The sequence below is a fragment of the Balaenoptera borealis genome, assembly GCF_965194805.1.
Source record: "Balaenoptera borealis genome assembly, chromosome: 1".
Classification (NCBI taxonomy): Eukaryota; Metazoa; Chordata; class Mammalia; order Artiodactyla; family Balaenopteridae; genus Balaenoptera; species Balaenoptera borealis.
In genome coordinates, this window is record NC_138860.1 from 177,458,380 (window position 1) to 177,485,034 (window position 26,655).

Genomic DNA, 26,655 nt, shown 5'->3' on the forward strand with positions numbered 1-26,655 from the left:
GGCTGGGGGAAGGAAGACGGCGGCCCTTTGCGTGCATCTAGCAGGCATGGAGAGAACAAGGTGGAGGTTTCCTCCTTTCCGCCTTCTGGGCGACCTGGGAAAGGCAGCCTTTCCGGGCTCTGCACGGAGGTGATGCTGCTGAAAGCCCTTAAGAAAAGGTTCTGGGTTCTTATTAGAAGATGGCGGTGGAGATGGTTGAAGGCAGGAGCTGAGAGCTTAGCAAACGTTGGTGGTTGGTATATCCTGGCCACTGCTCGGTTTTTTGGTTTGTAAAACGGGAACTTCTGCGAAGTGAGCTTCATCATTGTATATGTTGTATTGGTGTTGACGCTGAAGGCGTGATCATATTTTTGGGTAGGGCGGCTTTAGGAAAACGTACGGTTAGTCTGCGTCATCGGTACCCTTCATCCCCAGTTGACCTTCTCCTCTCTCGGTAACCTAGTATTTTTTAGCCTTTTTTGGGGGATGGGGGGTCGCTCTGACTCAACACCAGTCTACCGAGTACAAAGTTTGAGCTGTTAAGTGCTGTCCTTCACTTCTACTTAGCCCGTGAACCTTGCCTTTCCTTTTAGATCGAATCCTTAGCTGTTTTACCACCTTTTAACGCGGGAACTATAGTTTGTGTCCGGAATGTTGTTGAATTGACTTGGCCAAGCCGGGCATGCTCAGTAGCCTTTGATCAAGCATTTAGTAAAGACTTTCTGGAGTTTTTACATTCCATGGTGGGATCCGGAAGGAATGGAAGTCAAGGTCTCAGACTTGGAACTTTAAGTCTAGTATGGGAAGTGAAACAAGTTAGAGAGCTTCCATAAAGCAAACGAATAATTCCAAGCTCTGGGAGTCTGGCTCACGAGGAGGGCAACAGTCAGTACTGGAATGACGTGGCCGTGTATAATAGATAAGCTTCAGTCAGTTTCTCCACATAATTAGGTTCCAGAGTAACCAAAAAATATAAACTCTTTCACTGTAATAGTTATGATTTTAATGGAAGTAAAGGAGTAGAAATTAGCTGAGATCACTATAAGGGGAATGTCACGGACATGAGTTTTAAGCTGCAATTAAAAGGTTTATATCCAAGCAGTTTTTTTCATAAACAGCTTTGAGATATAATTCACGCATCATATGATTCACCCATTTAAAATGTACAACCCAGTATTTTTTATTTGTATAGTCACAGAGTTATTCAGCCCTCAGCACAATCCGACCCCCCTAAAAGAAGCTCTGTACCCATTAGCTTGGCACTCAGTCCTCCCTGTAAACCCCACTCCCCCTCCCCCCCAGTTCGAAGTAACCACTGATATACTTTCTGCCTCTAAATTTGCCTATTCTGGCCGTTTCATGTAAATGGAATCATACAGTATGTGGACTTTTATTTTATGACTGGCTTCTTTGACAGCATAATGTTTTCAAGGATCATCCATGTTGTAGTATTTGTCAGTATTTCATTTCATTAAAAATTGTTTTGTAAAAGTTATGTAAAACGCACAACGAAATTTACCATTTTTTAAAAAAATTATTTATTTTTGGCTGCGTTGGGTCTTCGTTGCTGCTCGCAGGCTTTCTCTAGTTGCGGCGAGCGGGGGCTGCTCTTCATTGTGGTGCGCAGGCTGCTCATTGCGGTGGCTTCTCTTGTTGCGGAGCACGGGCTTAAGGCACGCACGGGCTCAAGGCACGTGGGCTTCAGTAGTTGTGGTGTGTGGGCTCAGTAGTTGTGGCTCGTGGGCTCTAGAGCGCAGGCTCAGTCGTTGTGGTGCGCGGGCTTAGTTGCTCCGCGGCATGTGGGATCTTCCCGGACCAGGGCTCGAACCGCGGTTCCCTGCATTGGCAGGCGGATTCTTAACCGCTGTGCCACCAGGGAAGTCCCACTATTTTTAAAGTATACAATTACACAGCATTAAGTACCTTTGCGATATTGTACAAACATCACCATTGTTTAGTTCCAGAACTTCTTCCATCACCCTAAAAGGAAACTCCATATCCATTAAACTCCAGTCGCTTCCCATTTCCTCCTCCCCCACCCCCTGACAACCACTAATCTTTTTGTCTGTAGATTTCTTTATTCTGGATATTTTATATAAGTGGAATCATACAATACGTGGCCTTTTTTGGTCTGGCGTTCACTTAGCATAATGTTTTCAAGGATCATCCGTGTTATAGCATGTATCAGTACTTTATTCCTTTGTATGGTTGAATAATATTCCATTGTTGGATATGCCACATTTTATCTATTCATCAGTTGATGGATTTAAATTTTTTCCCCCAACTTTATTGAGGAATAATTGACAAATATAACTATATATTTAAAGTGTACAACATGATAATTTGATGGACATTGTGGAATGATTACCAAGATCAGGGCAATTAACACATCCATCATCTCACAGCATAGTTAAGTTGATGGATATTTTGGTTATTTCTGCTTTCTGGCTGTTGTGAATAGTGTTGCTATGAACATTTGTGTACAAGTTTTTGTTTGAAGACCTATTTTCAGTTCTTTGGGATATATACCTAGGAGTGGAATTGCTGGGTCATAGAATAACTATGTTTAACATTTTGAGGAACTGACAAATTGTTTTCCAAAGTGGCTGCACTATTTTACATACTCACAGACAATATCTGAAGATTCCATTTTCTCCTCATCCTTACACTGTTTTTGTCTTATAGCCATCCTAGTGGGTGTGAAGTGGTATCTCATTGTGGTTTTGCTTTGCATTTTCCTGATGACTAATAAGGTTGAGCATCTTTTCATGTGCTTATTGGCCATTTGTAGATCTTTGGAGAGAGGTCTTTTCACATCCTTTGCCCATTTTAAAATTGGATTGTCTTTATTATTGAGTTCTAAGAGTTCTGTATATATTCTGGATATAAGTGCCATGTATTTGCAAATATTTTCTCATTCTATGGGTTCTCTTTTCCCTTTTTTTTAAAAAAATGCTTTTCTTTTTTATTTATTTATTTTTGGCTGCGTTGGGTCTTCGTTGCCGCAGGGGCTTTCTTTAGTTGCTGAGAGCGGGGGCTGCTCTTCGTTGCAGTGTTACTCATTGTGGTGGCTTCTCGTTGCAGAGCACGGGCTCTAGGCACGCGGGCTTCAGTAGTTGTGGCACGCGGACTTCAGTAGTTGTGGCACGCGGGCTTCAGTAGTTGTGACATGCGGGCTCAGTAGTTGTGGCGCACAGGCTTAGTTGCTCCGTGGCACGTGGAGTCTTCCTGCACCAGGGCTCGAACCTGTGTCCCCTGCATTGCCAGGCAGATTCTTAACCACTGCGCCACCAGGGAAGTCCAGTTTTGCCTTCTTAGAACCAGCACATAGCACAAAGAGCCTGGGAATGTTGAGTCAGTCACCAAAGTTTTGGAAAGGGGTTAAAGTTAGGCAATGACCTGCTGTAGCGCCCCGCCCTCCTCCCCCTGTCAAAGGATGGGGAGCCTTCTGAATTCCTCCTTATTTGTTGACATCTGGTTAGAGACCGGTTTGTGATTATGAAATAAAATGGTAGAGGGACAAGAATGTTCTTAATTAGAGGGGACTAGTTTGGAAGGGAGTTCCTGAACTCAGTTAATGGACCTAACTAATCCTAAGCAACTGTCATTCTGATAGAGTGGTGACATTTGGAGTTACAGAGACAATTTGAAGTTTTCGAGGAAAATTCAGACAGTAAATGGTTATTATTGGAACCATTTCAGTAATCCTTGGTTAACCTGTTCTCTCTCCCCCTCCCTCCCTCTCTTTCCTTCTCCCTTTCTCTCTCTCTCTGTGTACACACACAAATCAATTTTTAGAAATCTGGTGCTGCATTAGGCAACGCCTTAGTGTAGTCAGGGGTCTTCCCTGGAAGCAGGAGAGTTGGCTTGCTATCCTTCATTGATTTCTACCTGGGCTGTGTGAAATGATGTCCTAAGAGCCAAGAAACTAAAAGGTGTTGAGGGAGAAAAACAAAGCAATAACTCTTTAAATGACCACGCAGAGGGAGTAATATCTCCACCCTCCTCTCCCATTCAAATAATAAAATTTCTTTGTACTGCATAGCATCTATGAAATCATTGACTAAATTTCTGTCCATTGTGCTGGAAAACATACTCCTAAATGACAGATCCTTGGAGATCTGTCAAAACAGAGCTAAAACTACCACTCTTACCTATGGTCAGTGTAGAAGGAACTTAAGTCATTTGCACCCCTAGATACTTAGCCTACTGTTTTTTTTTTCCACTTTGCAGTTTTTGATTTGTGAAAAATTGTTTCCTTTCTATACAGTTTTGGATATCATTGCAGATGTCTCCTTTTCCTTCTTGCCCACACCATCTAATCAGCTCGAAAGTCCTATTGATTTCATTGCATTGATATGCTGGAATTCAGCTTTCTTCCATTGCTTGCATTGCCTCTAAATTGGTTTAGACTAGGAAAATTGTTATGTCTCAGGCTTTGTTCAGCCTTGGTCCATCATTTACATTGCTGCGAAAGCGTTTATTGGCCTAAAATCACAGCGAATAATGTCACAGGTGCTTAGCATGTCATACCAAACATTTGGGGAACCTGCCCCCTGCCTACTGCTGTAGCCACTTGGTGTTCTTATATCCATGGCCCTAGAAAAAAAGTACCTGTTAGAATTCTTCATTTTGTTTCATTGCCACAGTGTCAAACATATTCTGTGGACATGTGCCCAGAAGTATTGAAACAAAATATTGGTGCCATTTAACATTTTGAGACATTTTCTCAAGTTTTTCCAAAAGCGTTGTGTTTAACAATGAACAGACAATGACTCACTTTACCCTGTTTCATGATCAAAACTTTTTTTTTTGGCCGCACCGCGCGGCCTGTGGAACTTCCCCGACCAGGGATCAAACCTGTGCCCACTACAGCTGAAGCACAGAGTCTTAACCACTGGACCACCAGGGAAGTCCATCACCAAAACTTTTTTTGCCAATTTCATAAGTGAAAACATCTTTCATGACTGTTTTAAACTCACATTTCTCTGGAGCTGAATGTTTTCCCCTGTGTTTGTTAACTGGTCTTATAAGAAAGCTTAGAGGAAGAGGGGCAAAGCTGTTTTTAAGAATTCGGAGATCTGGGAGTTCCCTGGAAGTCTGGTGGTTAGGACTTTTCACTGCCGTGGCCCTGGGTTCAATCCCTGGTTGGGGAACTAAGATTCTGCAAGCGGCGCAGCGCGGCCAAAAAAAAAAAAAAATTAGGAGATCTGTTAGAGACTGAAATGGATTGTTGACTCTTGGAGGTAAGTTAATAACAGAAAAAGCTTCATTTCGTTAGTCCATATTTGTTAGGGTTCCTGGATACAGGTGACAGAAACTTTAATATAGTGTAAGGGAAGTGCCTCAGTTAACAAATCTAGGGAGGTGTTTGTTTTAATTCAGGAAAGATGTGGACAAATAAATCATGGCTAGGGCAGGGAAACACTTGAGCCCAGGAGAGATTCATGAACCTCTTCCAGCTGTTTCTCATGCAAATCAGCATGTTGTTTCCTTCTTAATGTTAGGACAGCTAAGCTGTCAGAAGGGTCTGCCACTGAAGAGGGATTGTCATTTTGGGGTTGTTTGTTTTCTCTTTCTCTCAGTTCCCATTTTAAATACTTTGTGAGGCTGTGTTTAGGTGCTGGATGGGAGCTGCATCTCAGCAGCTCTTGCTAGAACCACAAGAATGGAGGAACAGTTTGTTCTCAAAGAAAAAAAAAGTCAGGGGGAGCTGAAGAAACTAGGCATGTACAGTAATAGTCAACTGCCACACAAAACAAAAACCTAGTCGTAAGCCAACGGATGCATAAGTAAATGAGATACGAGTAGTGGGAGAGAGCCGGGGGAGAACCAGGATGAGTGCTCTTCGTGCTTTGTTTTTGTTTGTGATTCAGTTCTCCCTCTCTGATTCCCCTGTAGGCAGAAGGAAGGATTTCTGGGAAGAAGACCAGTGGGGAGTGGGTAGAGGGTACAGTTATAAGGTTGTAGGAACTTACTATTTCAGAGAAGGTGAATGGCATCACTCTACCTAGATTATTAAATCGGGGCTACTTGTGACCTTGAAAAAGTTACTTGCTTTTTAAGCCAGCATTAGCAAATTCACATGCTTTCTAGGGCCAAGTAAGTTGTATAAATTTGAGTCAACAGGCTAGGGTATTTACACATCAAACATGTAAACGTGTGTCCCTGTCTCACGTGTCTCAGCCTCCTTGATCTATCTCTTCTTACACTAATGGAAACAAGTATGCAGAAGTATTTTTCTACTATAAGAAAATTGGTACAGACAGGATGATAGATGATACTTGACACCTGTAGCCTACTCCTAATGGGGATAAAAAGGAGCTTGGGGCTTTGGAGACTGAGGGAGAGGTTTTCTTCTACAGGGGGATTTCATCTAGCCTTCTGTACGTGGCATTCTGCTGCACTGCTTAGGTTGGCTTGGAAGTAATGGCTTATAATAGAAATTTTTCTTTATTCATTTACTTATTTACTTATTTATTTATCTATCTTTAGCTGCATTGGGTCTTCGTTGCTGCGCATGGGCTTCCTCTAGTTGCTGCGAGTGGGGGCTACTCTTCGTTGCAGTGCGCAGGCTTCTCATTGTGGTGGCTTCTCGTTGCGGAGCACAGGCTCTAGGCTTGCGGGCTTCAGTAGTTGTGGTTCGCGGGCTCTAGAGCACAGGCTCAGTAGCTACGGCGCACGGGCTTAGTTGCTCCGCAACATGTGGGATTTTCCCGGACCAGGGCTCGAACCCGTGTCCCCTGCATTGGCAGGCAGATTCTTAACCACTGCGCCACCAGGGAGTCCCAATAGAAATGTTTTTATGATTTATGCTTCTTAAGTAGATTCTCCACTGCTCCAAACAAGAGAATAAATAAACAAACAAAAAAATCCTCCACAACATTGAGCCCATGTACCAAAAAAAATGGCTTGGCCTCAATTTGGAAAGCTTTAGTTGGTTAGCCTAAGCTACTTTTAATGCAGTGGCTCACCACTGACTTTGGTTTTCACCTGGAGTGTGTCCTTAGGCACCCTGAAGCCATAGGTTCTCTGGGGAGGAGGGTGGTGGCTGGTGCTTTAACACAGGTTCATCTCATCTACACAGTGATGGCATTTTAGCTGATGGAACCTTATTCAGTAATACCTCACCATCAGTTAATTTAAGAAAAGCAAAAACAAAAAAACAATGCCAGCGTTCTAGGGCTAAATAATACAAGTTGCTCCCAACGTCTCACATATGTTTTTGGAAGTCTTTTTAAAGTTAAAGAAACCTATTGCGTGACATTTTTAGTTCATAGCTGTGTATTTTATTTGATCGTTGAAGCCAACTTTGGACCAAGTATACAAGATTTATTGTGTGTGTGGGAGGAGAGGAGCGTGAACAAGGAGAGCCTACTTTTGTTCATTTTCTCTATTTTGCTGTTAGGAACAGGAGACTAAAATCAGAATGGTTCTAATGGAACCGTAGTTTTCTGAGAGAATGATCTGTGCTTTTGACACACAGGAGAGTGCCTGTCTTCCCAGCCAAAACTTGAGAAGGACTTACCACTCCCTTATTTACGAGGAGAAAACAAATTTGGTATACCTTTGAAGAGCATATTGGAAAGAGCAAGTACCTACTTACTTAGTTTTAGAGATAACATTTTCACTCTAGTTATTGATGCTAACTTTTCCTGTTCTAAAGACTTTGCAGTTCAGTGCTGTGAGTTGTAATTTGGGGGTGGGGTGGGGTGTGGATCCCAGCTCCCTGACCAGGGACTGAACCCAGGCTCTTAGCAGCGAAAGTGCAGAGTCCTAACCACTGGACTGCCAGAGAATTCCCTGTAATTTTCTTTTTAAAAGAATCTTCCTTATTATTATTATTTTTTAATTTAATTAATTAATTTATTTATTTATTTATGGCTGTGTTGGGTCTTCGTTTCTGTGCGAGGGCTTTCTCTAGTTGCGGCAAGCGGGGGCCACTCTTAATCGCGGTGCGCGGGCCCTCTCACTATCACGGCCTCTCTTGTTGTGGAGCACAGGCTCCAGACGCGCAGGCTCAGTAATTGTGGCTCACGGGCCCAGTTTCTCCGCGGCATGTGGGATCTTCCCAGACCAGGGCTCGAACCCGTGTCCTCTGCATTGGCAGGCAGATTCTCAACCACTGCGCCACCAGGGAAGCCCTATTTATTTATTTATTTATTTATTTATTTTTAAAAAAAGAATCTGCCTGGTAAGTCCTTGCCCCTATTCCAAGGAAAGATTTTAGGTTACTTTCCCCTGTCTCTGAATCAGGTTTGTTTGCTTGTTTCTTTATATCGTCTCTTGGTAGAAGAGAAAAATGACTTATGTGTAAAAGGAGAGATTTTTTTTTACTTATTGTAATTCCCTTGTAGTAGTCCTTTACCATTAGAGGTGAGTTATAGGTACAAAAAATAACTCCTTTTAGATCCTCCCCCGCCCCCGCCATGGATCAGTTGTACTTTTATTTCCTTAGTAAGTTACTTTCCAACCTGGCTTTGACATAATCCTGACAAACTGCTCTTAAGTTGGCCAAACTTGTTTTCATTTTTATTTTTTAAAGCCAAGAAGACAGTGTGTTTAAGTGGAATATTAAGAACAATTATTTACTTATTTCTCGAATATGTAGTACTTCCCAGAGTTCTAAATCTGAAAGATATAAAAGGTGATGGGGGAGCATAGCAATAAAACTAATTTATTGTTAGTTTTTGCAGCCAGCAGGTAGAGGTAAACCTCCTCAAAGATGGTTGTTCCCAGATTATAGTGCGTCTTTTTATCTAAACAGACAGGTCTGTCAACCCCCCCCCCCCCCACTTTTTTTTTGGCCACACCACCTGGCATGCGGTATGGGATCTTAGTTCCCTGACCAGGGATCAAACCCGCGCCCCCTGCATTGGGAGCACAGGGTCTTAGCCACTGGACCACCAGGGAAGTCCCCTTCACACCCTTTTTTTTATTTTTAAAGATTTAATTTTATTATTTTTTTGGCAGCGTTGGGTCTTCTTTGCTGTGTGCGGGCTTTCTCTAGTTGCGGCGAGCAGGGGCTCCTCTTCGTTGCAGTGCGCGGGCTTCTCATTGTGGTGGCTTCTCTTGTTGCGGACCACGGGCTCTAGGCACACGGGCTTCAGTAGTTGTGGCTCGTGGGCTCAGTAGTTGTGGCTCGCGGGCTCTAGAGTGTAGGCTCAGCAGTTGTGGCGCACGGGGCTTAGTAGCTCCGCGGCATGTGGGATCTTCCCGGACCATGGCTCGAACCTGTGTCCCCTGCCTTGGCAGGTGGATTCTTAACCACTGCGCCACCAGGAAAGTCCCCCCCACACCCATTTTTAAACACTGCTTTGTTCCTTGCTTTTTTCAACTAATGATATTGTTACATATCACAACATAACAGTTTCTCCTTATCTTTTTTTCCTAATTACAGTGGTTTCCATTGCTTGGCTATATTATTTAGCAGATTCCTATTGATGGGCATTTATAGTGTTTCCAATCTTTTACTGCTGTCAATAAAGCTTTAGTGGGTAACCTTCTGAAATATTCAGAACATACTGATTTAATAAACTCCTTCATAGCAAAAGAAAATCTAGGCTCGTATGTTGCAGTCAGTTGTGTATCTTAAGTCTCCTTTAATTTGGATAATTACTCAGTCTTTCTTTGTATTTCATCATATGGAGGGTTTTTTTTTTTTTTAACATCTTTATTGGAGTATAATTGCTTTACAATGGTGTGTTAGTTTCTGCTTTATAACAAAGTGAATCAGCTATACATATATCCCCATATCTATATGGAGGTTTTTGAAAAGTATATAGGACACTTACTTTGCAGAAAGCTTCTCAACTTGGATTTGTCTGGTGTTGGCTTATAATTAGGTTTAGGTTATTCACTTTGGTAGGAAAACCACAGAAGTGATGTTGTGCTCTTAGTGCATCACACCAGGAGGGGCATACAGTTAATTAGACCCATTACTGGCTACTTAAACTTTGATCCTTTGGTTAGGTGGTATCTGCCAGGTTTCTCCACTGAAAGTTACTATATTTCCTTTTGTAATTAATAAACAACTTGTGCTGAGATACTTTGAGACTATGTAGATATTCTGTTACTCAAACTTTCCTACACTGGCATCCATTGACAATCATTGCATGACTTCTTTATTAATCTGATGGATGCCAAATGGTGAATTTCTAATTCTGTCCTTTCTTCCACATTGATAGTTGGCTTTCTTCTTTAAGGAGGAGATTTCTCATCCATCCATCCATTCACCCACCTTACTATGGATTCCTACATTATTGAGCAGGTTGTAATCCGATCATTATTTTGTTGCTCAGATTGTTCCAGATTTGGGTACTGGGAGCCCCATCCAAGCTCTTCCTTTTAACATGTCCCCCTCATTCTTTGAATACATCCTAATTTTGGGGGCACAGCAATATGTCCATGTTTATCTTGCCCAGGCTTCAAATTGGCCATTTCTCCCAGGAGCTCTGGGTTCTTCGAGTGGGGAATATTTATAAATCAAGATCTGCTTGCTGGGTGTGTTCATGTTACTGCTTTTAGGCCCTTGGCTGACAAAAAAGCTGTCTCGTTTAGGCTGCCCAATTAAATCTAAATTTCAGATAGACAACAAATACTTTTTAAAATATAAATATGTCATTTATCTGAAATTCAAATAACTTCTGTCCTGTATTTTATCTGGCAACACTAATCTACCTGTCTGTATATATTAAGACCCTGTGGATTTTGATTTAACACCTGTTATTCCTAATCAATACTGCAGGGTTGGTTTTATTCTTCTTCCCTTATTTGTAACTTTCCTCTCCAAAACTTGATTCCCTTCATCCCCAGTATACATGTACTTATTTGTTCAATTGCAGAATGCACAGAAAGTTTCAGAATTGTTAACCCATGTATCTTTGAAAAGGAAGCTATTAAATAAGTTTGTTGTTTGTTCCTTATGTCTTTATCCTGACACTAATAAACTTGCTAATGACCAAGTTCAAGTTACTTGGGTCAGTGCCCCACCCTCTTCCTTTCAGTGTATGTTACTCAGTTGAAATATGTTATTGTTTGTGTTGAATTTAGGGTTCCCTCCATCCTTACTGATTTGTGTGTAACATTCACATGGCCCCCAAATTCAGCAATGTATGGAGTGGCATATTCAGGAAAATGTCCAACGCTTCTTTTTTTAAAAAAATCTTAATCCTACTCATGTTCTACAGGTAACCAGTTTCACTAGTCTCTGATTTATCCTTTTGGTGTTTTTCTTTTTTTTATACTGTTATTTTTTTATTGAAGTATTGTTGATTTACAATGTTGTGTTAATTACTGTACAGCAAAGTGATTCAGTTATACACATGCATATATACATTTGTGTTTTTCTTTTTGCTCAAATGAGCAGATACATGTATATTTTATTTCCCCATCTTTCTTAACACAAAAAATGGCATGCTATAGATAACTCTTTTGCACTTTGCTTTTTGCTCATTAATGTATTCTAGAAATTACATCAGTTCGCAGAGATCGTCATGTGTTTTTCCTGTCACAGTTGTGTGGTACTCCATTGTGTGGATGTACCATATTCCCTATGTTTGGTCATTTGGGTTGTTTCCAGTATTTTGCAATCACAAACAATGCTGTAATGAATAACCTAGTGTATGTGTTTTTGCACTGTTGGAGGTCCATCTTCAGGATGAATTCTTAGAAGTGAAATGGATAGGTCAGAAAGTAGGTGTGTATGTAGATTTGTTAGCAGTTGCAAAATTCCCTTCTGTACGAGTCCTACCAGCTGGCATTCTCATCAGCAGTAGATGAGTTCTGTTTCCCCACAGCCTCACAGACTGGGTGTGGTATTATGCTTTCTCAGTTTTGCTAATCTTATAGATGAGAAATAGAATTTTAAAAATGGTATCATCATAGTTTTAATTTGCATATTTCTTACCATGGAACTATGGTATTTTTTAATCATACAATATTTTTTCATAGACGAAACTGCAAAGGAAATCCGAATTGCTTGGTTGGGATTGGTGAGCACATTTGGTTAGGAGAAATAGATGAAAATAGTTTTCATAACATTGACGACCCCAACTGTGAGAGGAGAAAAAAGGTAAGCCATCGTTTTTTAAGAGATTTCTATATGGCATTCTTGTGTGTTTTATATTGTGCCTATGATCAGAAACCATTACTGATTTCAGGTAACCTAAGCAGCTCTAAGATCAGTAGTGGAATTTAAGACTCTAAACCACTTGAATTGGAACAGTTCTTAATGGTATGCTTTAAAACAGGTAGCTATGTAATCCAGTAAGCCTTTACCTAATAGTTTTAGTTCAATGCTGATTCTGTGTTTGCTTTAACGTAGCATGTTTTATTTTGAGCTCTTTTTAAGTCTCTTTAAAGGAGGTGGTAAATCCAGGGAACAAGCTCCCATATTGATATTACTTTGCTTTCTTGGGCTTGTATTTTTACATATTATACATACAACAGAAGTTTTACCTTTTTTTTTTTTTTTTTAATGGTAATACACATTAATACTTTCTAACGATAAAGCCTGGCGTTTACAAAATAGTCACCTGTATAGGTATTTTCTCTCTTAAAAAGAATGATTCTTTGTAAGTTCAGGAATTCTCAGCCTTATCTTTGGAAAATATTGCAACTAACTCCCTCCATCCCCCCATCTCCCAGATCTATAGGATAAAAAGGAACTTTTCTGGAAGTTTCATTTTGTCATTCTACTGAATGCTGGGCTCTTAGGAATATAGCAAATGAAAAACCTATGTACACGTGTTTAAAATTGATGTTTTCTAGAGCCAACTGTTCTCTAAGTTTAGATTTAAGTGGCTGGAGAAGACTAGAGATGCCCACTCCCATAGTCAACCCAAATGGGGCTTTCATGATAATTATGCCCTAACCTTTCCTGAGAGAGGCTCACAGGGTTTAGTGGTTGAGGCAGTTTAACACATTTTTAATCAAATTAAAAAAAATACTTCTCATAATTTTTTTTTATTTAAGGGGAAACTGGTTTTATAATTGTAAATTTTGTGTTTTTGTAGAACTCATTTGTGGGCCTCACTAACCTTGGAGCTACTTGTTATGTCAACACATTTCTTCAAGTGTGGTTTCTTAACCTGGAGCTTCGGCAGGCGCTCTACTTATGTCCAAGCACCTGTAGTGACTACATGATGGGAGATGGTATCCAAGAAGAGAAAGGTGAGTGGGGAATGGGTATGGGGAGGGCTTACTGCTGAGCTTATTGCTAGCTAGACCACTTTGAACCAACCATATAGAGGAAACTTCAACTACAATTTCCCTCTGTAGTACACTGTGATTGCAGTCCATTAAGTTCTAGTGATTGAGAGAAATCAGTCAGTAAAGCAGACAAGGTTACTCTTTTACCTAGTTTGAGAGACTTAATAAATACTTCAGTGTACCCACAGCCTTTTGTCTTGATTCCCAAATAGGCTGACTTACAAAATATCCTCTAAAATTAAGATTAAATTAACCACCCTTGGCAAAGCAAGCTACTAATATGCGACTACACTCATTGCACATTTAGAAATCAGCTTCAGACTGTTCTAGTGGAATTATTTAGTTTTTTTATGCATAATATGTGGATTGTTATTCCTAATTGATATTTCTATTTAGAGATTATTCTCTTTGAGATGGAACTTCCATGGAATGACCAGCTTTTTCTTCTTCTCAAAGCTGGGGGATAGAGGGAAGTGAGTATAAGATTACACAGGTCTAGGAGCTCCAGGTTGGGAACCTTTGACTCTTGTTCTCATTTGTAAATCCTGTGCTGTCTTTTATGTGATCTGATTTGGGCACACAGCTCATGTCTTTGGCTCTGAGAGAGAAAAGATAGGGTTCCTAAGCCCCACATCTTCCTTCTTGCTGCTCTTTAGATAATGGTAATGCTTTTGGTCCTTGTTAACAGTACAAAACAGTGCTTAAAAATTCTTAAGTTTGTTTCCCCAAAGCTTTATTCCTATAGTTCTGAATATTTAAATCTAGATTAATAGTATAGAAGGTATTGATATTTAAAGAATTAGTGTATGTGAAGGATGAGTAATGGAAAATGGATCATTTTTAATTTTAGCATTGTTTTTGCTGAAGAATAAATTTACCAATGAGAAGATAGCTAAATAACAAGTGGAAGGTAAATGTCTATTTTGTAAAATGATGTACCATGGCCGCCTTTGGGTATTGTGGTTTTAATATGTATCTTCAAGAGATGTGGTTTGTTTTGTTTTGTTTTTTAAATTTCTAAACACTTAGATTTTACCATTTCACCAAAGTCCTTAACCTTGTTCTCAGATAAGACTGTGCATTTCTGGTGCTATTAGCGGACACAGTGCAGTGTAGTGAGAAGGGTTTGTGTTGGAAATGATGGGACTTGAGTTCTAGTCCCAGTTCCACTACTCCCTTATTTTACAGATAGGAAAACCAGCAGAGGATAAGTTATTTAAGATCTCATGTAGTATCTAACCTGTAAAATAAGAAAGTTGGAGTAGATACAGACTTACCTGAAGGGCTTTTAACATCCTGTAAAGCCCCTGCACCCCAGGAAGTAAGATTTTTATCTTTATTTTACAAATGAACTATTGACTTCCTTTTCACAATTGGTGAGTCACAATTGGTAGTAAAGAGACAAACCATTCAGACCAATCAGGAGACAAACTACACGATGATTTGAACTGACAAAAAATTATTAATAGGAAATTAGAGTAACAGGGGAATTGGTTAGTAAGAATTAAAGAGGACTTGAAAAAACACAGGTATAGCAGATGGGGGAGCAGCCACTACCCCAAGGGCTGAAAAAGAAGACAGAAGGAGGAGTCCCACACCCCCACTGACCAGGCCTGAGATCCAGACCTCACTGGAGAAAGCGCTGCCTGCCCGAGCTCGCTGGATGGCCAAGAAGGTGCTGAGATGCCTCAGTGGGTTTCCTTGCTGGAAACTGTCCTCAGGGAGGTACTGGGCCTTGGAATCTCTTGCAGAGAGTGTCCAGGAGGTCATTCACAGGGTGGTCATTCAGGAGGAAATGCCTCACAAGAGGCATCCTACTGAAGCTACCAGAGGAGGTGCGGGGAGAAGCTGCTGGCCACTGCTGGCTGAGGGAGCCCACGGAGCCTGGTGAGACTCACAGTGAAACCCTGGAGCGCCCTCTACTGACAAGACTCAACTTTACACTAGCTGGCAAAGGAGGAATCTTTGCAGAGCTCATCTCTGTTAGCACAGAGCAAGCAAAGAAAGGGTGGATTTGGAGCCGAGAGGCAATTAATCGATAACTGGCACAGAAGAGAATACACAAATCTTTTAGGGCTCTTGAGATTCATGCTTCCTATTTGCATACCTTCTCCGAACTCACTAAAACTTGAAACTAAATTTTAAGATTTTTAACAGTAAATTGTTATATTGTTCATTCAAGTTTGAATCAGTGTGCTTGAGATTGCTGTCATTTGCTCTGTTTGTGGCAAGTTCACATTAATGAGATTATATTAAAGTATTTGGCCATTTAATGCAAATAGTAAATACAGTGTATGGTTTTTATTACTGGATTGGATGTTTCGGTGTGATTTGACACTCTAGAAGCCATAGTCATGATTGCTATTGTTGTTGTAACATATGTATAGCCTCTTGCCTTTAGGGGATGCATATAGACAACCATGGCTGCCTCATGACTTCCAAAAGATGTGATTACTGATTTCTTTTAAAGTTTTAAAACTATAATAAAACATTATTATAGTTTGGATATAAGGGTGTTTAATTATAATTATGTTCTCATGTGAAGAGGAGTACATATTTTTAAAAAGTAGCAGTTTTTAAAAGAACAAACATTTCTTTAATAGATTATGAGCCTCAAACAATTTGTGAGCATCTCCAGTACTTATTTGCCTTGTTGCAAAACAGTAATAGGCGATACATTGATCCATCGGGATTTGTTAAAGCTTTGGGCTTGGACACAGGGCAGCAGCAGGTAAGAACCTTTTATTTTTTTAAATATAAAAAGCATTCCTTACAACCTTTATCAAAAGAAATGAAGAAATTTTTAAAAATTAATTTTTTTCTATTTTATTTACTGTTCAGTATATTATACATTTTCCTTGATCTCATTTCTGAAAATCCATATGTGGGCACAAACTGATCCAGCATAGCTCTAGTCCTTGTTCCAAAATGCTAAGTTCAAAGTACAGATAGTTTCTGGATTATTTTACTTATTACTGTTTGTAACAGAACTTGAAAAGCAAGGTATGATTTTTTTTCTTTTTATTAACCCAAACCTGTATTGTAGGATGCCCAAGAATTTTCAAAGCTCTTTATGTCTCTTTTGGAAGATACTTTGTCTAAACAAAAGAATCCCGATGTGAGGAACATTGTGCAACAGCAGTTCTGTGGGGAATATGCTTATGTAACTGTGTAAGTGTGTTTCCACTTTTTCATCATACATTTTATTCTAAGGCGGTTGCTGCTGTGTCTTCTAGTTCAGTTCCAGGTTATGGATTTAGTGGCCTAGCATGGGACCTAAAGTATTTATAGTAATACGTTTCCATGGGAACATGTAAACAACTGACTAGATAATTGCAGTTGAACCCATCCAGGTGTTGGGAACTGTTTCTGGTTGAGCTCTTGCTGTTTATTTCATGGCTGTGGTCTGGGCTGAAAGCGTGAAACTGGAGCCTGCTGGAGTACTAAAAGTAAAACAACTCTTAAACTTCTTCCTAAGCATAAAATGCATGGCCTCATCAATCACTTTGTTTTTATTTTTTGAATATACATAGTGTAGATAATTTCTATGACAGAATTAAGGTAATAAATGCTTCTTTGTGTATTCCCAGGATGTAGTACAGTAGAACGTTATTGCTTTTCCCACTCTGATCTTAATTTTATCACTCTGCTTTATTATAGGTGCAATCAGTGTGGCAGAGAATCTAAGCTTTTATCAAAGTTTTATGAACTGGAGTTAAATATCCAAGGCCACAAACAGTTAACAGATTGTATCTCAGAATTTTTGAAGGTATTCAGATTTTGGCGTATATGTTGTTTCTGCTCATTAACACTATTCTGAATGTCTTTGATTTTATGAATAAATTCATCATTTCAACTTTTTCTACATATGAGTGTCTCTGTTTAATGATGTAGAAGAAACTTTGTAAATTATAAAGTATTGAAGTAGGCTGCATTTAAAATAATTTTTGACTGTTTCAGTTTGTTTTATATGTAGAGTTATGTATGTGCAAAAACTCGTGTGATTGGGGTGTAACAGAGTAAGAAAATGTAAGTGATGTTACCATAAGGTTAATTTACTTTTTCATTTAATGAGAACTAGAAAGTGTTGAATGCACATATTTTTTTACATCAAATATGGCCATTCTTCAGCCTCTCCACTCCATATCTCTCTGTGTGTGTGTGTGTGTGTGTGTGTGTGTGTGTGTGTGTGTGTGTGTGTGTGTGTGTGTGTGTGTGTGTGTGTGTATTTCGGCCACACCAGGCGGCATGTGGGATCTTAGTTCCCCAACCAGGGATTGAACCCGTGCACCGTGCATTGGGAGCGCGGATCCTTAACCACTGGACAGCCTGGGAAGTCCCTCTTTGTATATTTAGATTTATGCAGAGACAGGGAAATGGTTCCCCTTTGCTCGGAGTGGAAAAGTTGCTAAGAGGCAGCCTTTGTTATCATGTAGGAACAGACACATAGCATGGTATTAATAGGTGAGCTTATTATATAGCTTCCTTTCTTAAAATATTTTTGTACTTTTCCTCCTCCTTTAGCACAACCATTAGCATGCTTGAAGTTCTCATTTATTGGGTTCATTCAGCTAAATATTGAGTGCTTACTGGGTTCAGGCAGTGTTTCAGCTGTTGGGAATAACCATATGGAACAAAACAGACATTTTTGCCTTTAAGAAGCTTATAGTGATAGTGGTATGGGGACCAGTGACGGACAATAAAATAAATGGAAGTAAAACATCTAGTGTGTCAACTGTAATAAGGGCTGTGGAGAAAACTAAAGCAGGGAAGGGGCATGGAGAATGTGGAGTGTGATTGAAGGTGGAGTAGTGAGTCATCCAAGAATTGGGGAAAAGAGTGTCTGGGGCAGATGAAATAGCAAGTGTAGCGCATGAGACAAGAATGTGCCTGGTGGTTTGAGGAATAGCAGGGAGGTCAGTGTGGTTGAAACATAGGGAGGATGATAGATGATGACATTGTGGAGGTAACTAAGGACCATATCAGACAGGACCTGGTAGACCTTTGTTGGAAATCTGACTCTGAGTGAGATGAGATACCATGTAGGGCTGTATGCATAGGAGTGATGTAATCTGTTTCAACAGGATAGCTCTGGTTGCTGTCTTGAGAATAGGCTGATGGTGGGGCAAGGGCAGACAGAAGGAGTTGATGGTGGCTTGGACCAAGGGTTAGCTGGAGAGGTGATAAGCAGTGTTTGGGTATTTCAAAGTAGAGCTGATAAAATTGTAGATTGGATATGGAGAAAAAGAGGAGTCAGGGATTACTAAGGTTTTGTCCTGAGCAACTGGAAGAATAAAGTTGGCATAACTAAGATGTGAAGGAGTGTGGGAAGAGCAGGTTTGGCAGAGGAATTAGGAATTTGCAGTGGAGCATGTTAGATTTGATAGGTGTAGTTCAGGGGAGAAGTCAGGGCTTGATCAAATCACCAAGGGCATGAGAGGGATGAAGACCAAGGACTGAACCCTGGGACATTCAAACATTAAGAGATCAGAGAGACAGGGGAGCAGCTAGTCAAAGATGCTGAGGGGGATGTGAGTTGAGTAAATAGGCGAGTGTGGCTTCCTGGATCAAATGAATAAAGTGGTGGTACTAGTATTGTATTACTGTATTTATTGTCTTGTAGTGTAATCTGTACCAAAAAGCTGTTATGGAAACATAAAGGAAGTTGAGGTCTATCCCGATGGAGCCTTTTCTGTATACCTACAGCATTGGAAACGCCTCATAGAGTAACTATGTGGTTTCCTTTACTCATAGAACTACCTGTTATATCTGTGGAAAGAACTAACTATAAGACAGTAGCTGCCAAGTAAACTGTGAAAAACCTAACAGTCAAACTTTTATCTTAGGTATTGGCATATCCCAACGATCTGTACTGTTGTAGGGTGTGATAGCTTAGGAATGAGTATGATTTGAACTTAATACAATTTTAGAGAGTGTCAAATTCAGAACCAGGCAGATCCATCTCCTGACCCTAAACATGGTCCTACAGTAAATTGCTTGAGAAAACTGGATCCCAAAGGTTACAGGTGGGGAATTTTGAAATGTGTCTGTATTCCATTGGAGATCAAAGAAGCCCAACTAAAAGAATTGTGGACTGACTGACATGACAGCTGTGGATTGAGCAAAACTTCTTTTTGAAAGGGCTATCTTATCTTAAAGATTATGACTTTGGAGATTATCACTAAAATAATCACTAAGGTGATTGGCAGTGGAAAGAATCAGAACATGTGAAATTCCTTAAAAATTTATGGACTTAAATAATTTTGCCTATGTTACACATAATAAAAAAAAAACCCTTTACACTTTGTGCAGAAAGTCAGCATAAAAAAAAAAAAGAAACATAAAGGAAAAATTTAAAAAGAAACCACCATTAGCTCTAACATTGCGTTTTTCTGCACTTAGTTTTGCGTCGTGAATGTGGTTCAGTAACTTTAACTGTGTGTGTGTGTTTGAAATTTGTATATATAATTTCATATTCATTGCCCATATGTAGTTTCCGCCCATTTTCACTGTTTTAAAATTAATTTTGCTGCATCAAAGTACCTATGATTTCTTTATTTTATTTTATTTTATTTTATTTTATTTTATTTATTTATTTATTTATTTATTTATGGCTGCGTTGGGTCTTCGTTGCTGCGCGCGGGCTTTCTCTAGTTGCGGTGAGCGGGGGCTACTCTTTGTTGCGGTGCGTGGGCACGAGCTTCTTATTGCGGTGGCTTCTCTTGTTGCAGAGCACGGGCTCTAGGTGCACAGGCTTCAGTAGTTGTGGCTCGCGGGTTCTAGCGCGCAGGCTCAGTAGTTGTGGCGCACGGGCTTAGTTGCTCGAAGGCATGTGGGATCTTCCCAGACCAGGGCTCGAACCCGTGTCCCCTGCATTGACCGGCGGATTCTTAACCACTGCGCCACCAGGGAAGCCCCTTATGATTTCTTTTTTAAACCTACTTCCTTACAGTTCCCAGAATTGGGATTATCAGGAGAAAAGATCTAAAGCCACGTATTTTTAAAATCATACATTTTGGAAAGAGAAACATCAGTTTTAAATCATTGTATACAAATTAATGTCACTGCTAAGCTAATACAATCTTATGTGTCCTTCGTTATTTATAATAACTTGATCTTAAAGAGCTTGAATAGAAGCTATTAACTAAAATGAAATTATAATGTGCATCGTAGGGTTGATCACTTGAAAAAAATCTTTTCTTTTTTTTAAACTAATGTGTCTTATTCCTGATCAGGAAGAAAAATTAGAAGGAGACAATCGATACTTTTGTGAAAACTGTCAAAGCAAACAGAATGCAACAAGGAAGATCCGACTCCTTAGTCTTCCTTGTACTCTGAACTTACAGCTAATGCGTTTTGTCTTTGACAGGTAAATATGTGCATGTCGTAGTGTTTGTTGCTCACTGTGGACTAGTATGTACAGATTTTACCATAGATGAGATAGTAAAATGCTTATAATTTGAAACTCAAGATTTGGGGATGAAAGTTACAGCCTGTCATAATTAAGAACTAGAAAAATAGAGAATCCTTATTTTTTATTCTGAAAAATTATTAAAAACTGCCAAGGAAAAGCAGACATTTAGGTAGGAACTGAATTTCCTTGACATTCTGTATTATTGTATAAGGACTTGAGTAAATTTTCTACTCACTACAGTACGTCCCCCATTCCCATGGAGATAGATCAGGCAATTTTTTTTTTTCACGTGTGCATTTCTTCTGTAAAGCAGGAACATGTATGGTTTCCTTTGTAATAAAATTAAAACTTCTGGAAATGTACTGTTTGGAATTAGCACTTTAAATTCATACCTTTTAGGTTGTTGATTATTTATTGCCCAATTCTAAAACAGTATTATGTTTTGAGCAAGATTGCTAAATGAAATCTACCTAGCTGCTCTCCAGTTTATTAAGATAACCAGTAGAGCTTATACATTGTTTTATGGTTGTTTTAAATATAAATATAATTAGCTTTCTTCTTGGTTAGGCAAACTGGACATAAGAAAAAGCTGAATACCTACATTGGCTTCTCAGAAATTTTGGATATGGAGCCTTATGTGGAACACAAAGGTAATATTTTTACCAAGCAGTGATAATTATAATGCTCAGAAACGAACTTGTGATCTACTTGTGTTGAGTACAGAGTAGCATTTTACTACTAAATTTTATTTGCTAATCTTTGAGAACAAAGGCATTTTAGGTGAGCCGATACGTTACTTTCATTTTCTATGAGTGAGTACATAACAAAGATTAGATGGTTCATGGATGTATATTGGGGTTGGCCAAAATGTTCGTTCACGGAAAAACCCGAACAAACTTTTTGGTCAACCCAGTATATAATTAATGGTATAAAAGAATAAAAAATGAAAAATACTTCGCTGTTCCTGTACTCAAGGCTTGTTACCTTAGCCTCAATACCGTATCTGTAATTCCTCGTAAAATTAAGGGTCTCCAAGCTGCCTCCATTCACGTTTTTAAAAAACATTTTATCAAAAACATTAGATGGCCTAGTTCCAATATTTATGCTATAATTATATATATGACCACTGATAAGTTGTAGGATGTTATGACAGAGTCACTAATAACTTACTCTTTTTTTTCTTTTGGTAGTCTTCATCTTACCAAACAGGATGATTCTTGTTAGAGAAAAGAAACATCTTGCCCTTTGTTTCTCCTGCCCTTACTGGACAGACCATTTTGCTTCTCTTTTAAGATTGACCTTAATGTTTGTGAAATTTTTAATACAGAAATTATATCATAAACTCTGTCTCCGTAAAAAGGTTCTAGTGGCAGCTTATAAATAGAAGCAAGCCATAAAATAAAACCTTCAACAGAAATGATTGGGGAGGTTGGGGGAAGTGATGTGATAAATATTTAAGCCTTAAAATGTATGGTGCTCTCTAATCAGTACTGGAGTTTAAAATTTACACCTGTGGAAGAAGGAAACTATTGTAGATGTTGCTGCTGGACTTTGTTACTATTATATTTGGCTGAATGAATAAACTTAGCAGTAGTTCACTTTACATAGTAGTTTGCTTCCTGCCTCCTTTGTTTAGGTAATTATTTGAAATTAGAGAAGCCTGATGGCTTAGTGGTTTCTCAGGGTCAGAAACTTAGGAGATGTAAAAGTATTCCTTTCCTTATTTTTTTTTTTTTGGCTGCGCTGTGTGGCTTGTAGGATCTTAGTTCCCTGACCAGGGATTGAACCCCAGGCCACTGCAGTGAAAGCATCCAGTCCTAACCCTGGACCGCCAGGGAATTCCCAAATTATTCTTTTCCTTGACTCCAGTGTATGATTTTGAATAGTTCTTATTGTTATTCAATTTATTATATATTTGTCCAATTTATACTGTAAAGAAAACCTTTGACCATAATAGGTCAAAAAAGCTGTATATATAATTTTAGTATGTTGGATTACTAAGTAATTTTTAATTAGTGAAATAAAAATTCATAGTTTAGAATTGTTAGCTATGACTGGTAAAATTAATCCAGTAGTTTGTAGTTATAGACCTGTTCACACCCTTTTGTAATGTTTGTTATACAAATGTATTACCTCATATAGGTAGAATACTAGAAACAAATTAACTTGTTATAATTGCACAAGGTTCATTCTAGATAATTAGGAAAATTCAGAAAGCATAAAGAAGAGTTATAAATAAGAGCCACTTGTAATTCTATCACCCAGATAACCAGTATTTATATTTTCCTAAATTCTTATTCATATGTGTCTACACACACATATCCACACAAAGTGGAAAAGATAGATCTAAAAGATGATCTATTTTTGAAAGGAGAATTCATTTGCTTCTTTAGCGAACCTGCAGATACACAGAGATATGTAGACAGAGGGATTCTCATACCTTGAACATTTAGCAGCTTACCCTCTCACTCAACTCCTGCCATATTTCTTGGGGATTTTAATACCCCTGTAGACCATTTTAAGAGTCTGAATAAAATTCATAGAATTTTAGAAGAAACCAATTACATTTAAAGATTTTTGTTGATGTGGATCATTTTTGAAGTCTTTATTGAATTTGTTACAATATTGCTTCTGTTTTATGTTTTGGTTCCTTGGCCACGAGGCACGCGGGGTCTTAGCTCCCCACCAAGGATCGAACCCGCACCCGCACCCCCTGCATTGGAAGGCGAAGTCTTAACCACTGGACTGCCAGGGAAGTCCCAGAAACCAATTACATTTAAATGTAGTTATCAAAATACTGAGACAAATTTGTAATACAGTAATATAGGTGCAAACCAAAGAACAGGTTCCAGTGGTCAAAACCACTGTAATTCTTAAGTTGATGAGTATAATAAATTGATAAGTATAAAATCAGGTTATCTGCAACAATGGTAATGTGATAATGAAAACCGTGATGTCTATTGGTAATAGAGTCACAGTTACTGCTAATACTTCTGTGGTTTATTGTCTTCATTAATAATTTAGGGAATACTACTAAGTACCACTGTTGTAGACAGTCTTCAACTGACCTCATTAACAACTTCTCTCCTTCAGTAATTTTGTCTTTCACTCTGCCTCAGCCCTTCTGAGGGTCATAAGCTACCTTGTTCTTCCATAGTTTAAGTTTCATACATCTTATTCCATCCTATTTTTCCTCTTCTTAAAATTATAAAATGTAACACATTCATCGAAGTTAAAATACAAAAATGTATGGCTCAGAGAATTATCACAAAGTGAATATCTTCATGAGTACCACCCAGGTCAAGAAAGAAAACATTCCCAATACTCCAAAGATTCCTGTGTGCCCCGCCCAGTTGCAATCTCCTTCCTCCTGAAATATATATAGCCAGTAATCTGACTTATATGGCAATCACTTTTTTATTTTTTTGCTTTAGCGTTTTACCATATAAGCTTGTACCCCTAAACATTATAGTTTAGTTTACCCTTTTGCCTCCTGGGATATAGCCAGGCGAAATCTAACCCATCATTAAATCTTAATCTGTCTCCTCTGCTCCTTCATCTGGGCCATTGATCGCTGGAGAAAAACACCACAGGTTGTCTCTCTGTCTTCTTAACCTTTTTATTTTGGAGAATTTCAAATTTATATGAGAAAATCCAATCTGACAGTTTTGATCTTTTAACTGGATCAGTTCATCTATTTACACTCCTAATTCCTCTAATTCAGATTTACATCACTTTTTATAGTTCCCTGTCACTTGCATATATTTTCAAGTTTCTCATTTCTCTAAACATAGAAAAGCCCAGTTTTATAATCCATGACTGACATTGGTGGAATATTATTCAGGTTTATTTTTGCTGTCTGATTTGGTTATTTTAATGTTGCCATGTCTTCCGTACCTGGTTATCTCTGGAAAATTTTTATTTTTTATTTTTGCCGCACTGCATGGCATGTGGGATCTTGTTCCCTCACTAGGGATCTAACCCGTGCCCCCCTGCAGTGGAAGTGCAGAGTCTTAACCACTGGACCGCCAGGGAAGTCCCTGGAAAATTTTTTACGGGGATTCACTTAGGGCTGGGATGAAGCCACCTCCTTCAGGGAGACCTCAGGTTTCTTTCTGTCAGGCACCTGGGGTCCCTACTAGTTAGGTATCATCACAGATCAAGTTCACTGCTTGAGGTTCCCTTGCTCACTCACGCTATAAGAACCCGGCCAATTTAACACCATGACACTTCCCCCCATTCTCTTTCTGTTGCTCTGCTCAGGGTTAAGGAGTTTTCTTTAGGTTCCCTGAGGTTGGGGAGTGGAGAGGTTGTTTCTTCCCTGAGGTTGGGAGTGGAGAGGTTGTTTCTCGTTCACCTTTTCCATGAAGTGATTGGGAGAGTGCAGTGTAGTAGAAAGAAGAGTGGGTAGGTGAGTCTAGGTAAGCCCTAAAACGTGGAGTGTGGAAGTGCCCACCTGGTGGGTACAACCTGGGCTGGGCTGTTTGCTATTACTATTTTGTTCTTTCAGTGATTAACCTGGAAATTATAACATACCTAACTCTTAAAGTTAACAACTTTACCCTCTGAAAACAGTACAAAGACCTCAAACCACTAGGAAATCGATATTCTCCTAAGTTGTTTATTGTTTTCATATGTGTTTTAGTTCCACCTTAAAAAAAAACTCATAAGGGGAATCCCCTGCCGGGGGCCTGGGTTCGATCCCTGGTTGGGGAAGTAAGCTCCTGCAAGCCGCTTGGTGTGGCCACAGCTGCCACACACACACACACACACACACACACACACACACACACACACACACACACACACACACACACACACACACACACACACACACACACACACACACACACCCTCTTGGTGTGGCCACACACACACACACACACCCCCTCATAGGATGCCTTATTATCTGTAGAACTATTGGTGTTAGTTTACCTACCTCCTTTGTTTATCATTCCTTTTAATATTCTAGACCTTCCATCTGGAATCACTTTTTTTTTTTTTAAGGAATTCCTTTATTTATTTATTAATTTTTGGTTGTGTTGGGTCTTCGTTTCTGTGCGAGGGCTTTCTCTGTGCGGCAAGCGGGGGCCACTCTTCATCGCGGTGCGCGGGCTTCTCACTATCACGGCCTCTCTTGTTGCGGAGCACAGGCTCCAGACGCGCAGGCTCAGTAGTTGTGGCTCACGGGCCCAGTTGCTCCGCGGCATGTGGGATCTTCCCAGACCAGGGCTCGAACCCGTGTCCCCTGCATTGGCAGGCAGATTCTCAACCACTGCGCCACCAGGGAAGCCCCTGGAATCACTTTTTAAAATACAGAATTAAGTTTGTAAAAATGCCTTTAGTAAGGGTCTGTTGGTATCAAGTTATTTTCAGCATACTGTCTGGAAGTATCTATTTATTTCTTGTTGTGAAATTTACTCTAAGGATTAACAGTTATTTTCACTCAGTACAATTAGAGATTCTGTTGTCTTAGGGCTTCCTTTGTTGCTGTTGGAAAGTTGGTTGTGGTTTAATTCTTCTTTCTTTATAGGTGACCTGTTTTATTTTGTCTGATTTTGAAGATCTTTTGTCTGTCTGTTTTTGTTTTGGTGTTTTGCAGCGCCACTGTGACCTGTTTGGGTGGAATTTTCATGTATTTATCCTCCCTAAAGGATAAATTTCTCAACCATTATGTCTTAAAATTTTTTCTCTTTTCCATTCATTCATCTCTCCTTCTGGAATTACATTAGTCATGTATTAAGATTTTAACTTTGCCATCCATGTCTCCTAACTCTTGCTTTGTCCTGCATTCTACATAACTTTTTTCAGGTCTGCCTTCTACTTTAATGATTCTCTATTTAGGCAAACCTAATCGCGCTGTTAAAACTTGCGTAGAGTTTTGACTTTCAGTTATTGTAATTTTCATTTCTAGAAGCTTGATTTGGTTCTGTATCACATCTTACTTTGATTTTTTTAATCTCTTATTGCTTACTTTTAGTTTTTTATTCTATCATTTATTTCTTTAAACATAACGTTCTACTTATTTTTACTTTTTCCAGTAACTGAGA

General features: G+C 39.3%; 1 protein-coding gene across 10 annotated transcripts in view; it reads left to right on the forward strand.

Annotated features, from left to right (window-relative positions):
- The window catches only part of USP48 (ubiquitin specific peptidase 48), a 66,300-nt gene that overhangs the window by 471 nt on the left and 39,174 nt on the right, over nt 1-26,655 (forward strand). For 6 of the 10 annotated variants that reach the window (XM_082404274.1, XM_082404270.1, XM_082404272.1 and 3 more), the window contains exons 2-8: nt 11,932-12,052; nt 12,996-13,152; nt 15,795-15,922; nt 16,238-16,362; nt 16,852-16,960; nt 20,427-20,560; nt 21,173-21,255. In XM_082404274.1, coding sequence (XP_082260400.1) covers nt 11,932-12,052; nt 12,996-13,152; nt 15,795-15,922; nt 16,238-16,362; nt 16,852-16,960; nt 20,427-20,560; nt 21,173-21,255 — 857 coding nt within the window. Of the gene's footprint in view, nt 1-31; nt 61-11,931; nt 12,053-12,995; nt 13,153-15,794; nt 15,923-16,237; nt 16,363-16,851; nt 16,961-20,426; nt 20,561-21,172; nt 21,256-23,267; nt 23,388-26,655 lie in introns of those variants that run through there. The other 4 variants (XR_014247998.1, XM_082404271.1, XM_082404269.1 and 1 more) reach the window with 2 other exon arrangements.